Source organism: Gavialis gangeticus, unplaced genomic scaffold (genome assembly GCF_001723915.1).
Source record: "Gavialis gangeticus isolate Ggan-Ray unplaced genomic scaffold, GavGan_comp1, whole genome shotgun sequence".
NCBI classification, from domain to species: Eukaryota; Metazoa; Chordata; order Crocodylia; family Gavialidae; genus Gavialis; species Gavialis gangeticus.
The window spans coordinates 36,839,109-36,854,793 of NW_017728993.1; the positions used below are offsets into that span (position 1 = coordinate 36,839,109).

The 15,685-nt window shown below is 37.1% G+C and overlaps 1 protein-coding gene across 1 annotated transcript in view; it reads left to right on the forward strand.

Moving 5' to 3' along the window:
* The window catches only part of HS2ST1 (heparan sulfate 2-O-sulfotransferase 1), a 198,657-nt gene extending 183,348 nt beyond the window's left edge, over nt 1-15,309 (forward strand). Inside the window, exons 4-7 of the mRNA XM_019501567.1 lie at nt 3,871-4,009; nt 7,746-7,843; nt 8,915-9,072; nt 10,567-15,309. Of these exons, the coding sequence (XP_019357112.1) occupies nt 3,871-4,009; nt 7,746-7,843; nt 8,915-9,072; nt 10,567-10,793 (622 nt within the window). The 3' untranslated portion in view covers nt 10,794-15,309. The remainder of the gene's footprint in view (nt 1-3,870; nt 4,010-7,745; nt 7,844-8,914; nt 9,073-10,566) is intronic.
* Nucleotides 15,310-15,685: the final 376 nt, after the last annotated feature.

Below are 15,685 nucleotides of genomic sequence, written 5' to 3' on the forward strand. Positions count from 1 at the left end.
TTAAGGAAAAAATATTAATTTATCTTTGACAAGCTGTGAGTATGTATCTTTTCCTGGGGTGAGAAAGTAAATCTGTTTAACTTAGAGACTTTTTTTCTGCTTTTCATAAGACTAATGTAAGGCTCAAACTTAAAACAGAGCTCTGATCTACGACATCATTGTGTGCTGTGTTGCATGAACAGCAGTACCATATTTACTCAAATGCAAGATGAAGCTTTCCCATCTCCCCATATTAAATAGGGAAATTAAACCTTGTCTTGGATTTGAGTGCCAAGGCCAGGGCCTGAGTTGTCACTACTGCCTGGCTGGGGCCAAGGTGACTTGAGGTGGCTCATGCATTGTGGGATAGAAAACACAGGGGAGACCACATGATGTGGCAGGGAGGGCACATGGATAGACTGTGTGGTGTGGCACAAAGGAAAGACTGCAGTGAAGGAGGGAGGCAGTGCAGGGGAGATGGCATGGTGGCAGGGGATAGTACAGGAGAACTGCTATGGGTCTGGGACCAGAGCTGGAGCTGCCACTGCCATTGTTCTGGCCAGGGCCAGAGCTGGGGCTACTGCATGGTAAGCAGTGGTAGAGGAGGAGGCTGAAGGGGGTGGCAGGCACTAGGGAGGGAACAAGTGGGAGGGGTGAAGATGCAGAGGAAGAGCTAAGTGGCCAGAGGGCATAGGGGCCAAGTGGCCGGGGGGCAGGCACCAGAGCAAGTGGCAGGGGAGGGACATAAGGGGCAGAGTTAAGGCTGTTTACCTCCTCTCCCCTCATTACTGCTGCTTTCCCTGCTGCTTGCTGCCCCTGCTGCTGTTTTCCTCACTGCAGGGGTACAGGGAAGACTAATTTAAGATGGCTCTCCAGTAGTTAATTCTAAACATGACAAATTAAACAAACTTACAATGTTCCATGTATGGAATCTAATTGTGGGGGGTTCATCTTAAATTCAGTCTTCTTGGATTCAGGTAATGTGGTAACTACTGTGGGCTTTTCTTATTGTTCAGCATTAAGCAAGATCCACCTTAGGTCCATGGATTAAAATAAAATGCCTTACTTTATTATCTGCATTTCTGCCACCTGTTTTCTAATTGGTTATGGCTTTCAGTAATGCCTACCCTCATATACACTACTACTTGTACATATATCTTTTATTTTAAAAATAAGATAAAATGGATGCACAATAAAATCCTGATATAGCTTATCTAATAGGAAGTGCTGACAACTATTCCAGCAGCTGGAAATTACCATTGGACATTTCAAGAAATACACAATTCAAGATTGCAAAAAGATACAAGAAAGAACAATTTTAATTGTGTTTTTTAATTAAAACACATGGAAGAACAGTGCATCGAATTGCATCTTTATCCTTCTAGTCTTTTTTGTAAAAGTTAAAGTACTATATTAAACTGTTTGAATTGAACCCCCCTAATGGAATAACAGTCTCATGAACAAGTAAGTAGATATTATATTATACATTATTCATGGCATAAAACTGCAAATATTTTGTAGGTACTAGAACTTATCAAACTAAAATAATTATTTTACCTCTAAAAAGGCATCTAAGCAATTTCACAAATTTCATTCATATGCATATTTCCCTCCAGGGCTGCATTATCCTTGTGTTTGCTGTTTGTTACCCTTTCACCTAAATGATTTTTTTTTCCCCACAACAGCTTGCTTTCTCATACTTGTGATTTTCATTATTAAAATAATATATTGAGTGTTGTGGTTGCTCTTGGCAAAAGACCTGTACTTTTAAAGAAGCTGTGAGGTATGCTTTGGCATTTTGGTCGTTGTGAAGCATACAATATTTCAGAAAAGATTACGGCTGCTTATTAAACACTGACCTCAAACTTTGATTCACCAAAATATTTTTTAAATGCCTCTTGTGCGATGCTGAAACTGAACCACAGGAAAAGGGGTCAATCCAAGTTTTTTTATGATGCTCGAGAGTGGAAATCAGAATGCCACTGACCCCGTAATACTACTACCAGTAATAATAATAATAAAAATACTTGGATTTTTTTTCCATTCTGGTGCCACCATCACTCATTCCTTAATAACTATTTTCCATCATAATGCTATTCTCTTTTTGCCAATTGGATGGGGAAACATCTCCTTATCATTTAATTAAAATATTTTGGTGCCTCTTGGTATAATTGATACAGGGGCGCTGCTGGGGGGAGGGCTTGGAGGGGCTAAAGCCATAGAGGCACAACACACGAAACACATGAGGCCCATGTCCTGCCTTTGTCTGTGCAGCCCCACCCAATTTTCTGATTAGCCCACCTCAGCCCCCCAACCCAAAAGAAGCTGGTGCTGCCCCTGGATTGATACAATTGAGATGGAGGACCATTCTGTTAGGTGACATACAGAGAGATGCAATCCAAGTGTGACCACATAGCTGCTTTCCCCTCTCAAATCACATGTTGTCCCTATCTGTGTAACTAGTCTGGCTTCAGAATAATACTTTTTGCTTGATTTATTATTCTTATTTCCTGTTTCCCACCTTCTTTTCTTCATTTCTGTCTCATCCTTTCAACCCAAGAGCTTATGGTTAGTCCTCTATAAACACCAAGTTTCAAATTAAAACTTTAAAAAATATTTTTTTTATTCTAACTGAGGAGCATCTTAAATTGGGCTCTGCTAAGGTTTCTCTGGTTTAGCTAGAGAAAATAAGCCATCATTGATATTAAATGCTCTAGCAGTTACCACTGCATGTAAATATAAGCAAACATTTTCCAGTCTTCAGTTTCACTTGAGGGTGCTACAGTTGCTCATGATATTCGATGTACCTTCTGCTTCCCAAAACATTAGAATTTTTTTTATTATATTTTTTGCTTGTTTCTTCCTTTATTTCCTCTCCCTCCCCTCCCCCCCCCAAAATACAGCTGGTAAGTCTGCAAAAGGAAGAGAAAAATGAGGAAATTTACCCTGCAGGCAGTCCCAGATCTTCCATTTTAGGATGGCAATTATATACAGCTGGTTCTGGTCAATGGAGCCTTTCTTGTCAGTCACTTGGACTTAACAGTTCATTACTTCTGATCGTTTTTTTTTAATTTGCACACAGTTGAATTAATTTCCTGAAATTGTGTACACACTGAAAAAAGGCACCCACTATAAAAAAAAAAAAAAACCTCTCAGGCACCCATGCTCAATATTCAAAGCCATATTAAATCAACCAGGACTACAGACAGACTCTTAGTCCCATCTTTCTTAAAGTCCGTTGGGGTTGTGCCAGAAATTCCACCTGCTTCACTGCATAGCTCAGTTAGAAAAGGCGGCAGCAGGAGGAGACAGGACTGCAACATTGAATTTCCTGTGGACTTCTGTAGTACTGAAATGTGGTTACTAATCTGAGTGAACTCATTTTTAAGCCAAGATGTTTGTAGAGACATTTTCTGTACCTATAGTTTAGCACCATATATGCAGTGGCTGAATGTATTAAGGACACTTTAATATTGCTAGCTCAACAACTAGGGATGAGTTGTTTAAACAACAGAAAGCTCAAAGCAGTTTTTGACTCAACTAGTGTATGATTTTTGGGGGCAGAAGAGAGGGAAGTGTTAACATTTCTGGAATCCACTGTAACTGCAGCAAGGAAGAGAGGGTCTTTTATCAAAACCCTTTGCAGCCTTCAGTTGTTTTTTTTTAAACAGTACTTGGTTCTTTCAAACAATAGAATGTAGTAATCATGTGAAGCATTAACTCCCAGGCAGTAAAAGATCAAATTTCCTGTCTCCAACATCCTATGCATGTATACAGTTTCACTTGTACTGGTAAAAAAAAATTGAATTCATTTGTTCATTTAAAAGTAATTTTTGAGGCACTGAAGGATAAACTTAGGTGTGCCATTAACTTTTTCCCCCCCTATTTCAGATTTGGTGTTAAAAAGAAACCAATTTACATCAATGTCATAAGAGATCCTATAGAACGACTAGTTTCTTATTACTACTTTCTGCGCTTTGGAGATGATTACAGACCAGGGCTACGAAGGCGAAAACAGGGGGATAAAAAGGTAAAAAATAATAATAATAAAAAAAAATCCTTGTGCTCTACTTCCATATTTTTTTCATGCTGAATATGATCTAAAAACAATTTTAAATATGTTTTGATCAACTTAATATTTCTATTTAAAACAAAAATATTCCAAAGTATTTGCGGAGTTGTTCCTATGTAATCTAGTAATCAAACCTCCTCTTCCTTGACCTTCCATAACTTGTTTATTCAAGGATGCAGTTATGCATCTATAATGGATGCATTGTTGGAATATGTAGCTTTGGGCCCTACTTAAATTTATAAGGGAAGTTAATACATTATGTTTGCAGAGTGCACAGTTTTTAGAGAGGTAAACTTTGACCTAAAATACAAGTTTTATAAAAAGCTTGGTTGCAGAACCGAAGCTCGGTTGATGTGTTTTTCATTTTAACATGCCACATGGACAAACTTTTTAAAGGGACAAAGATTTTCTGCCATGTTTGCAACCCAGTAAGCATAGCTTCATGCTAATACTGCGAGAAACTGAAAATTAAGCATAATAAAGAAAAGGTATATCACATAGAGTCATAGAATCATAGAAGGGACCTTGTAGATCTTCAAGTCTGACCCCCTGCCTGGGCAGGAGAAAAACTGGGCTCAAATGACTCCAGCCAGGTAGGCATCAAGCCTCTTCTTAAAGACCCCCAGGGTAGGAGCCAGCACCACTTCTGTTGGAAGTTTGTTCCAGACAAGGGTTGGTCAATCTGTGGCAGTATCACAAATAGCATGGGCAGCCTCCGAGTGCCACACAGCAGATCTGGAAGAGAACTGGGAGCACAGTAACAGATAGGGCAGGGAGCAGAAAGCAAAGCAGCAGGTCAGACAGGGAGCACAAGGAAGGAAGCAGAGCAGCAGATTGGGCAGGGGAACATAGTAGTACTTGAGGACAGTCCAGAGTTAATGTGTGGCACACCTGCCAAAAAGTTTGGCCACCACTAAAATAGACCATTGGCATTATGCAAAAAAAAAAGAAAAATGAGAATGTTTTTATTAAGAAGCAAATCTGACTGACTTTCAAAGTTGCAATGAAAAACATAAGAATACTAATCTGGAAGAGGATGCTGCTCCTTCCTTGCTTAGTTAGAAATTGCTCCGCCTCTGTTGTTAGGGTTTTGGCACCATCTACTGGCATTGCATTCCTGCACGGCTCGCCTGGCTGTACTGCATGCCAATAGGAAAATTTTCAAGCACAATGATACTTGAAAGCAAAGGGTGAGGGGATGTATCAGGTTTAGATTCAAGGATGTATAGTATCAGTAAGATGTTAGCAAATCTTAGCAAAAAAGATAGTAGGCTGCCTATATATAACCTACTCTGTTTCTTTGCATGAAAGCATAATTTGGCCTCTGGAACTTTTTGCTGATGAAGACATGCAAAATGAATATTGCTTAACTTGACTCCAAATCCATGCTGAGTTTATAGGACCAAGAGTGTTAAAAGAAAAGAAATTAAATAAATCATGTTTTTGTAATCTGAGAATATTTGGTATGCAGTTATTGAGAACCTATATGTTGAAACTCAACCCCAAAATGCCATTTCTGAATATGCTGTGCTTGCTGAAGGAAGTTCTAATTTATTCCAATTTAAACCTTCCTAATGCATTAACAATTCTGTGTTCTGACATTTGATCTCTTATTTTCATCATGTCACTACAGCTAACAAAAAGATATTTGCTTTTAGATTATGGTTATTGCCGTGTAGATTTGAACTGTTTCATGAGAACTTTGTATTTCACATTTGGTGAAACTGGTTCAAGTTCAAGTGTTTCTATCATTATTTGCAATAAATCAGACTGTACTGCAGTCCCTGCAGTCTTTTGAAATCATTCGGAGAAAACTTTGCCTAAAGGGGGTGCCAGTTAATTTGTTTGGAACATACAAATCAGAAACTTCAACAGTTGACTAAGCCATAATCATTAGCTTTATCTCTTACTGCTAAACAGAACTGCAATTTGATAAATATATTATATCTTATTTCCAAGTTAAATTATTAGAGCAAAAATATAGCAAAACTGGTTACACATCGCCCTCATATGTGGATTGGCTTCTCCATTTACCACTTTCTAAAATGAAAAATATTTTTCATAAAAAATTGTTTTACTGTTGTTACATCAGAATTAATGGAAATTATAGGACAGGTTCAGATAATTTACACTATACATTTACTTGGAGTGACTTTTTTTACCATATGAAAAAGGAAGAACTATTACCCTTCTGTTGAACCTCCCGGAGTAGTGGATATTTTGGCTACAGGAACAGAAATACAATGGTTTCTTATGTTAGTCTCTCTGGATATAATGAGTAAGATGTGTGTTGAGGAAGGAAGGGGAAGGTGATGCCTTCATTTTGTTTTATTTAGGAAATTATTTGGCTCCCTTTTTAAATTATAAATGATCTCTACCTACAGCAGAAGAAGTCGTATCAGTTGACAGATTCCCACTCATGTGCAACATTGATACATCTGCACGGGTTATGACAGAACAAGTTACAATTTAGTTGTGCTGATCAGCACTACGTAAATAGATGGTAGCTCTCTTGAGAAAGGATGGAAAGCTTTAAGCTTTAACTAAGCATACTTGTTTTTTATAGAAATTTAATATGCTGATCATACTATTCTGAGCCTGGTATAGTTAATGAATGCTGTTCTGTGTTTAAAAAAAATCCATGACCTCCTGGAGTTTGTTATTGGTGCTGAATTTTGAATGCTAGTGAATATGTTTTGTTTTTATTGCAAAAGCTTCATTTTTACCTCAGGATAACTAATGACATAAGCTTTTGTATAGTGAAACTCAGGGAAAATGACTACTCCAAAACAAACTCGTTCAGGGCCACCCAACATCCCCATCTGACTTCAGTGAATTTCTCACTGTAACACTGAAGTAACTTACCCTCCCTACTTTTTCTCAAAATAGCTCTCATATTTATTGTCCTTTTTTCTCATTTTGTTGGTTTGAATTTTTTACAGAAGCCATGCTTTTAACTGCACAAAGTGTTGTCAAAGGCTGTCTTCATAAGTATATACTTTTACAGGATTAAAAAAAGAAACCTACCACATTGCATTTTGGGGATGTCAAAAATATTTTGTTTCTAGGTACTGAATGGGTAGCATACTTGTAACATTAATTTCCCTTCAATGTTAACAACTTTTTGTAATCAATAATATCACCCCGTAGACTTCACTGTAGATGTCCATACATGTAGAATGTTGTTTATTAGCATATTGGAAGCCATCATATTTTAAGCTAGACACAAAACTTGAAATGAAATGGATTAAATGCAGTATTGTAGCAAAATATTAATTGTATCCTTTATTAATTACATGCACAGTGTTTTACACTTAGATCCAAACTCCAGTCTGTCTTAGAGTAGTGTTAGTGCAGTTTTTGAGTCTAAAGTGTTTTTATAAAGGAAAAACTGCAATAGTGACCTGTATCCTCATTTACTTGTGACAGAATTTGATTTCTTGTAAAAGGTTCAAGTTAGAGCTTTAAGCTTGTCAGTTATTTTCAATCAGAAAATATTACCCAAATGCTTTTTCAATGAAAACAGACTTTCTTGGTAAGAAGGTATTGTGAATGCAGAGCTTGAGGAAAAAAATGTGTTTGTCTCTAACCCTGTTTCTTTCTTCCCAATACATTTAGCAATAAACCCTGTAAAGATGTTTGATATACAAGACTGAGATTTATAGCTCACTGCTCAACTTTGTCTTTGTTCCAGACTTTTGATGAATGTGTAGCAGCTGGAGGCTCAGACTGTGCTCCAGAGAAACTTTGGCTTCAGATTCCATTCTTCTGTGGCCACAGCTCAGAATGCTGGTAGGGCGATAAAGTTAGCTTCAGTTGCTAATCAAGTGTATTATCACTATAATCTATATTTAACAGGTCTGACTGCCCAGGCAAAGTCTAATACCCAGCAGTTAACTAATACGCAATTTGTGGATTACCTTCCAAAAGCATTTGTCTTAAAAAAAACAAACAAACCCTTGCATTACTTCACCCTGTAGCTTGTTTAAAGGAAGTAATAGAGGTATATCAGCAATGGTATAATTGATGAGCATTGCCTCAATTATAAACCCCACTTTTATTGATTCACTATCTTGATAATTTCTTATTAAATCAGGCCAGTATTGCTAACAGTGTGTATCTGCCTGAATGAAAGCATTCTTGTCAAGCTGATTGAATTTATGGATAGAAAAATAAACTTTTACCTTAAATTTAGCTGGTGTTTTGATAAACCCTGTGCCAAACAGTGAACTCTATTTGTTTATTAGAAAGCAAAACAAAACTCAGTAACTTAAAATATGGATTAAGCAAATGTGTCTTTACAGAGAGAGATTTCAAGGAAGTCTTCTCCCAGAAATTTAGGTTAGAAAATAAAAAAACTTCTGTGAAACAATTCCATTCAAATTCTTTTAATACTGCTTGATGATATCAGTGAAAACATCTCTTAAGCAAAGAAAAAGGGACTGTTATCAAGTCTATGCTGTCCTAATTTAACAGACTTTTCAGTAAAGGCAAAGCAAAAAGCCTCCTGGGATCTTCTGCTCCAGTATGCTCTCTATATAATATGGCCTGGTCCTGTCTACCCCAATCTGGTATTGGGAATCAACTTGGAAAAAACATTGAACCCTCACATTATTAGTTTAAAAAAAATTGTGAGCAGCTTTGTAGAGTCATGAAGCTTGACCTCTAGCTTTTCTTGTTCACACAACTATAGGTGAAAAGAGCCTGGGAGAAAAAGTAGAGTAAAAGATATTAGAGACGGGTGTGTCTAAAGTGCAATCCTGCCCTGACTGTGCTAAGATAATGTGAAGAAATCCACATCTAGCAATCCAGAATTCTTGGCTAACATCAGAACCTTGCTGTAATTGCTTTGTATCATTTTAGGAATCCGGGAAGCAGATGGGCTTTGGAGCAAGCCAAGTACAACCTGATTAATGAATACTTCCTAGTGGGAGTTACTGAAGAGCTTGAAGACTTTATTATGTTGTTGGAGGCAGCTTTGCCCCGGTTCTTCAGGGGTGCTACAGAACTGTACCGGACAGGTATTGGAATTTGCTGTTTTCACTGTATTCTTTACTCCACTCTCCTTTATTTTTTCACATGAACTTTTCAGACCTCAGTGGCCCCTTCTGAGCCCATGGAAGAAATGCTTCTCAGAGAAAATCTTTTCTATCAGTTTTACTAAGCAAGCCAAAAATCTTTACTCCCAACACAAATTACATACAGGCAGCAGTGGAACATTTTTTTTTTTCAGCTATACCACAATAACTTGGCAAACTTACTGCTGCTTATGCACACATGAAAAGTGAAATAGGTTTTTATCAGGTTAATCAAAAGACATTATCCCACCCCCAGTGTACAGCTGACAATCTAGAACCCTGAGCTTGTAAGCTGGTCAGTACTGATAGATTGGTCCCACTGAGGTCGACAGTATGGGTGTGCGAAGTGGGCCGTATTCAGTTCTGATTCGGCCTGATTTCAGGGACAGTGATTCAATCCGTTGATTCGGATCACCGTCCCAATTCGATTCAGCCAAATCTGAAGATTCAATGCAGATTTAGAGAATCGGTGATTTGGCCATAGACACAGCTTTAAATGTTTTTTCTACATATCTTGATGTACCAGGCTTGTAAACGGCTGAGATGCTGGGGCAGATGGAGTATCCCACAGGAGTGCAGGGGGGGGCCCTGCATGCTTGGTGGCAGACCCGGAAGCGCACAGGGGACACCCCCCCCCATCTCACCCCTCCCTGTGCTCCCCCAGCTCAGTGATTGGCCACAGGGGGAACCCAGGTGCCCCTCAGACCCATGAGGCACCAGTCTTCTGTGCTTCTGGTCCACTTCTGGGTCTGCCACCAAGCGTGCTAGGGATCCCCCTGCGCTCCTGTGGGATGCTCCATCTGCCCCACCATCTCAGCATTCACAAGCCACCTGGTACCTTGAGGTATGTAGAAAAAAACATTTAAAGCTGCGTCTGTGTCCAAATCGTCGAATCTCTCCGAATCGATTCAGAGCAATTAAAGGGTCTCCTGATTCTATTTGGATTCGGAGATTTGGCTGCTGAATCAGGTTGAATCTCTGCCAAATGCAATCAGCGATCGAAGCTTTGCCCAGCCCTAGTTGACAGTGCTCTGCATAGTCAACCTTTTTAACAAAGAATTCAGCCCTCATTAAGTCAGTGACAGTCTTTGCAGATGCAGATGCTTGCTTGTATGGATCAGCATTCAAGATTGAGGTGAGAAAATAGGTGGGAGAGATAAATGAGGATTAAACCAAAACGAGAAAATAGGTTTTGTTTTAATTGCTTCCTTAAGGTTATTCTTAAAATGTAATAATCAAGGTAATTGTATTTTATTTTATTTTATGTGGTTACATTATTAAATTCTGGATTAAGTTTTGTCACCTTTGGTACAAGTTATCAGTATGCTAACTGAAGAAAATTGTGCAAACAAATAGTTGAGTCTGTATTGCTGCACTTCTGGAATGACTTGAACTGGAGGGGGAGTGAAATTATAATTACTTTCATTTTACATGTAGGAAAGAAGTCTCATCTTAGAAAAACAACAGAGAAAAAGCTCCCCACAAAAGAAACCATTGCCAAGTTGCAGCAGTCTGAAATTTGGAAAATGGAAAACGAATTTTATGAATTTGCACTGGAGCAATTTCAGTACGTCAGAGCACATGCAGTTCGGGAAAAAGATGGTGAATTGTATATTCTGGCACAAAACTTTTTCTATGAAAAGATTTACCCTAAATCAAACTAAGAACGAGGTATACTACTAGATTAATGGACTAAAACTTTGGTCACATCATCTTAGTTCTCAGCCCTGGAAACTAGATTGCTGGTAGACCTCTGAGACATTTTCACTAGTCTTGAGAAAATTGGGCTGTGGATCGCATCAGGGGAGCTGGATGCTGACTAAGTATGTTGGTAATCCAGAAGCCTAGGCTTCAGTACTTTTATCTAACTAATTTTCAGTGGGAGGTATTACCCGCTGTCTTAAGAACCCTACACTTTCATTTATAGCGATTTAACCACACAGCAGCCCTAGTTGAAAATGTAAACAAAAAATGCTTCTGTTTATGCTGGTTTCGATTCTCAGAGCAATTTATTTTTTGTTTAAACTTCTATGAAGAAGAAATAATTTGTTTCCCAGCTTCAACCTGGAGATCTTGGTTATATACAAACATGGATAGTGTTAATAACTGGTTGACATCTGTGCTTTGTTTTTGTGAATCATGTCACATGATATTCATTGGAATGGTTAATCATGTTCTGCTAAGAAAAGCTACTGCTGCTGGATTTGCCATATTTATATATGTGGTTTTATTAAAAAAAAGTTATAACTGATCATTAGTGTTTAAAAAAATCATTTCCATATTAATATTGTAAAAAGATAGAGAATCAAAGCAATGTTTCTCATTTACTTCCTCCCCTCCAGTGCCAACTGAGGTTGAGAAAACTGTTGAGAAAGTTGGCATTGCCTGCAGTTTTAGTTGATGCTTACACATTGGTATAAGAAATAGTAAATTGGGTATCAAATTGTTCCATGGATTCTTTGTAATAACTGTAAACTGAGATATTGGTGAATCCATATTATGACTCCATTGGTGAGCTGTGGTATGGTTAGGGTTTTCCTACTTCTTCTATACTTTTACCTGTAGAATATTTTTACTAAGGTGCTTTATAATGTGTTTTAAAGCATTGCATTTACAGAAAGGAGTAATATGCTGTAAATATTGCATATTTTATGTATTTGGACCAAAAGGTTACAAGTAACTAGTTTAAAGTGTTTTTGCACCAGTTTTGTTACATGTGAAGTAAAAACATCACATCTACTGTTCTACTTCCTGTTTGAGTTAACTGTTGGACATTGCTGAAATGCACTTCAGTGACCTCTATAACTTTAATACACAGCACATTGTCAGGAATTCTCTGTGTATAAAGTTAGTCCTCATCCTTTTATGTAGAAAGAGGAAAAAGGAAATCAAATGTGCAGTCTGGTTGAGAGAGATACAGTGAACTTGACATAAATATATTTATGTAACTGCCTTATTTCACAATTGTAAATTTACATGAGTTGCCATTATTAGCAATGTGAAAAACATGGTAGATTAAATAGATTGGGATTAGGGAACAGATTTCTGGGTACCAGGGTCACTGTGTTTTATCAAACTGCAGTGGATAAATACAAAAAAATATATAGAAAAATACTTTTTTAAATCAAAGTAGTTGTACATTTTACCACCTGCCTTTTCTTAAAATGAGTTTCACAGGATTTGATTTTGAAAGGGTACAGAGAGGGGACAAGGTGAAATCAATGGTATGGATTTAAATTATTAAAGAAATGTATTGCTTAAGGCAATAGCATAAATTTACTGAGATGGAGTTTCTTTGACCAGTTTGTTCTAGTAATGAAAACTGTAAAATGGATGTTTGATGCCACAAATATAGTGATCCAGTTACTAAAAGAATTAATGAGATGATATCAAGTACATTTAAAAAAACCCACCTTTAATATGCTTTAATCTTCTGTAAATCTTCTACTTTCAGTTTTAAAACTGAAGTTCTCCCTAATAGTTACATTTTTCTCAATTAGATAATCATGAATTTACCTTTCTGATTGTTTAGCATGTGTGTCATGAACCTGACGTAGACTGAAAAATCCTATTTCTTATCTGCTATTATTGAGTGTGTCTACACATGCAGTTAATGCGACTGACTATACTTTGGCTCAAATTGAGCTAGAGTAAATTAATCCTAAGGTCATCATCTACACGTGTGTTTAAACACAGTGATTTACTGCACTGCTGGATACCACGTGTATCTCACTGGGCTATCTGGCAGCGCAGTAAATTAGTCTACTGCACCCTAATTGCCATGCAAGTATAGATGGTGATGCTTTACTGTGCAGCAAATTAGTCTGCTGCACAGTGAAGTGTCTCATGTATATGCGCCCTCAAGGATGCACAGGTTTCATTTGGAACAGAATGTTACTTGATCTGTGGTTCTTATAGCTGGTTGTCTGGCTGGATGAGAAGAATTGAGGATAGTAGGATCATACATAAGGAAAAACTATTGAAGCTTTACACTAAAAAGTGGTAACATTTGGAAATAAAATGTATATTTCCATATGTATATATAATCCAATAAGATTCCTTACTAAATGACAGGACAGAGCTCATGTTGACCCTAGTAACTGTCTCCTTTTCAGTCTGGTCAAAAACACCTTACTTGATCCTTTTCTGAAATTTTCAGAGTCATGGCTTTGAACAAAAACATAAAGTATTCTTCAGAGGAAAACACTGTACCCAATGTGCTATAGAAATAAGGATTCAAATGACCTAAGTTGACAAGAAAATTATATGTAACATTGTAGCCATTGACTTCATTAGAGCCAGAGTGTCTGCTAGCTTGTTTTTGAAGTTCTGTTTCTCTTCTGCAAAAATTTAAAAGTTTTGGAAAATAATTGAAAACAGGGCGCTTCAAAATGATTTGCAAACCTAGAACAAAATCTTTCAGTTACAAAGGAGAACATTATCATTCATTGATTAATATCATGGGGAAGAATGCTTTTTTTTCAGATCATGTCACTTCTTGTTCTTTACTGACTGTGAACTGACAAAATTGGACTGCTGATATAGGAATATGAAAGTCTTTGGATATAGTCATTTAATGTCTGTAATTTTAATGTGGAAAAATATTTATTTTAGCTGGTGCTCTGGAAATATTGTGCATGGGATGGAGGCTAAATTCAGATTATGGCTACTTCTGTGCCTGATATAATAATGGATTCAACTCTGAGCATATTAGGGACTTTTGTATTCCCAGGTAACAAATTTCTGTTTCCCCATAAGTAGAGCATTAAGGATGAATAGCTTTACAGATTTTTAATAACCTGCTTTACTAATCTTCAGTTCAGATACTAAAGTTCTCCAAACTGTTTGCATTAAACAAATTTACAACATACGTGAAAATTTGTCTTCCACTCTCTTGTAATGAATTCAATGAAATTTAGTGACATGCAGTATTTTGCTGTTGCAGACTGTGTGGTCAGTAGAGTACATTTTTGTAGCTTTCTGCCTGCAGATATATGGGAAAATCACTGAATCTCTGCACAGAGTGTCTATAATTAGAAGAGATTTGCCATGAAAATAATGTATGCTGAAATACTAGAACCATTGAAGTCAATGGACATTTTGCCATCGACTGCAATAGTGGCAGGATTTCACCCTTTGTATTTATGGACAGTATTTGAGTCAGAATGTTAAGAACTGGAATGTATGTTGTGTATAGTACCTAAATTTCTGTTAATAGACTCTGTTTATTAATTATGTATTGAACATGAATTAAGGGATTTGAAACAGGAGTGAAATTTTATGGTTTTAGAATGTAGCAAAGAGGAAGCAGTTCATTGTAGAGTCTGAAATGCCTTTTCCAGCTATTTAACATGTCTGAAGATGTTTAGCTACCTCTGCTTTCCAGTAATACACTTCTGCCTGTTTATAATCTTAAAATAATTCTATTTACATCAGGAGAGGTCCAATTGCTGTTTATACTTTTGCATCTGTTTCACCTGGTATAGAGAAAGACATGCAATGAGAAGAGATGCATGTGTGATGCTGTCTAAACTACGCTGCTTAGGCAGCCAGCTGAAAAGCCTATTTTGAGTGCACTGCCAATTTAGCTCTTTAAAAGTGGAGCATATTTTATGACTACTGGAGATCAGACTTGGAGAAACTCTAATGGATTATCAGTTGTCTGGATGTATCCTTTACTTTAAGCCCATGCAGCTGAAATTTTGCAGTACTATTTATAAAATGGGTCCTCTTTGTGAAGATTTTTATAGTGCATAATTATAAATCTGTTTAGACACTTGTCCTGTCTGATACTGAGATCAGCAATTTGCTGTAGCTTCTGTATTAAGAGAGTTAGGTTTGTGAGCATTTCTACAGAAGTATCGAATGTAACTTTGAGAAACATGGATTGTGCCTCATGCTTTTTATTTTTAGATACACACACAGCTAAATAGTGCCTTTTTTCCTAACAATCCATGTTGAAGATGCTCACTCCCACTCTTTATCCTCTCTCTTTTTATCCATATATTGATTCATTTGTGCAATATTATCCCAAACTTAAACCGTTTTGTTACGTCTGTTTGAGAGATAATCACTTCATTTTCTTTACTATGCTGCCAGCTTTCTGTTGTTGAAGTGTTTCAGTTGATTACCTGATGCAAATGCTATAAAATAAAACTCCCAGTGGGAAGGGGGAAAAAAGTCTGGTGTCCTGTCTTAATATGTGTTATGTAACATTCACATTAAATGGGGTTTTTTTGTTTTGTTTTTAAAACAGACTCAGTCTATAATAAAATGAACTTTACTTGCAGATTTTGTTGCTGAATGGGTTTACATTATAGTGGATCTGAAATGGGTTTTTGGTTTGCCTTACTCTGACTGCTATGACAAGGCAAAATGTGTAGGCCACTATTATTTCATTGGGTTCTTTTACTGAAAACTTACTACATTTTTTGTAGGTTGTATGTTAAACTGAAAGTGTCAATGGGAAAAAAAACTGTAATAAAAATCAGACTCTTAAGAATGAAACAGATTGACATTTAAGCAATTAACTGAAATACACTTACATCTCCTCCTG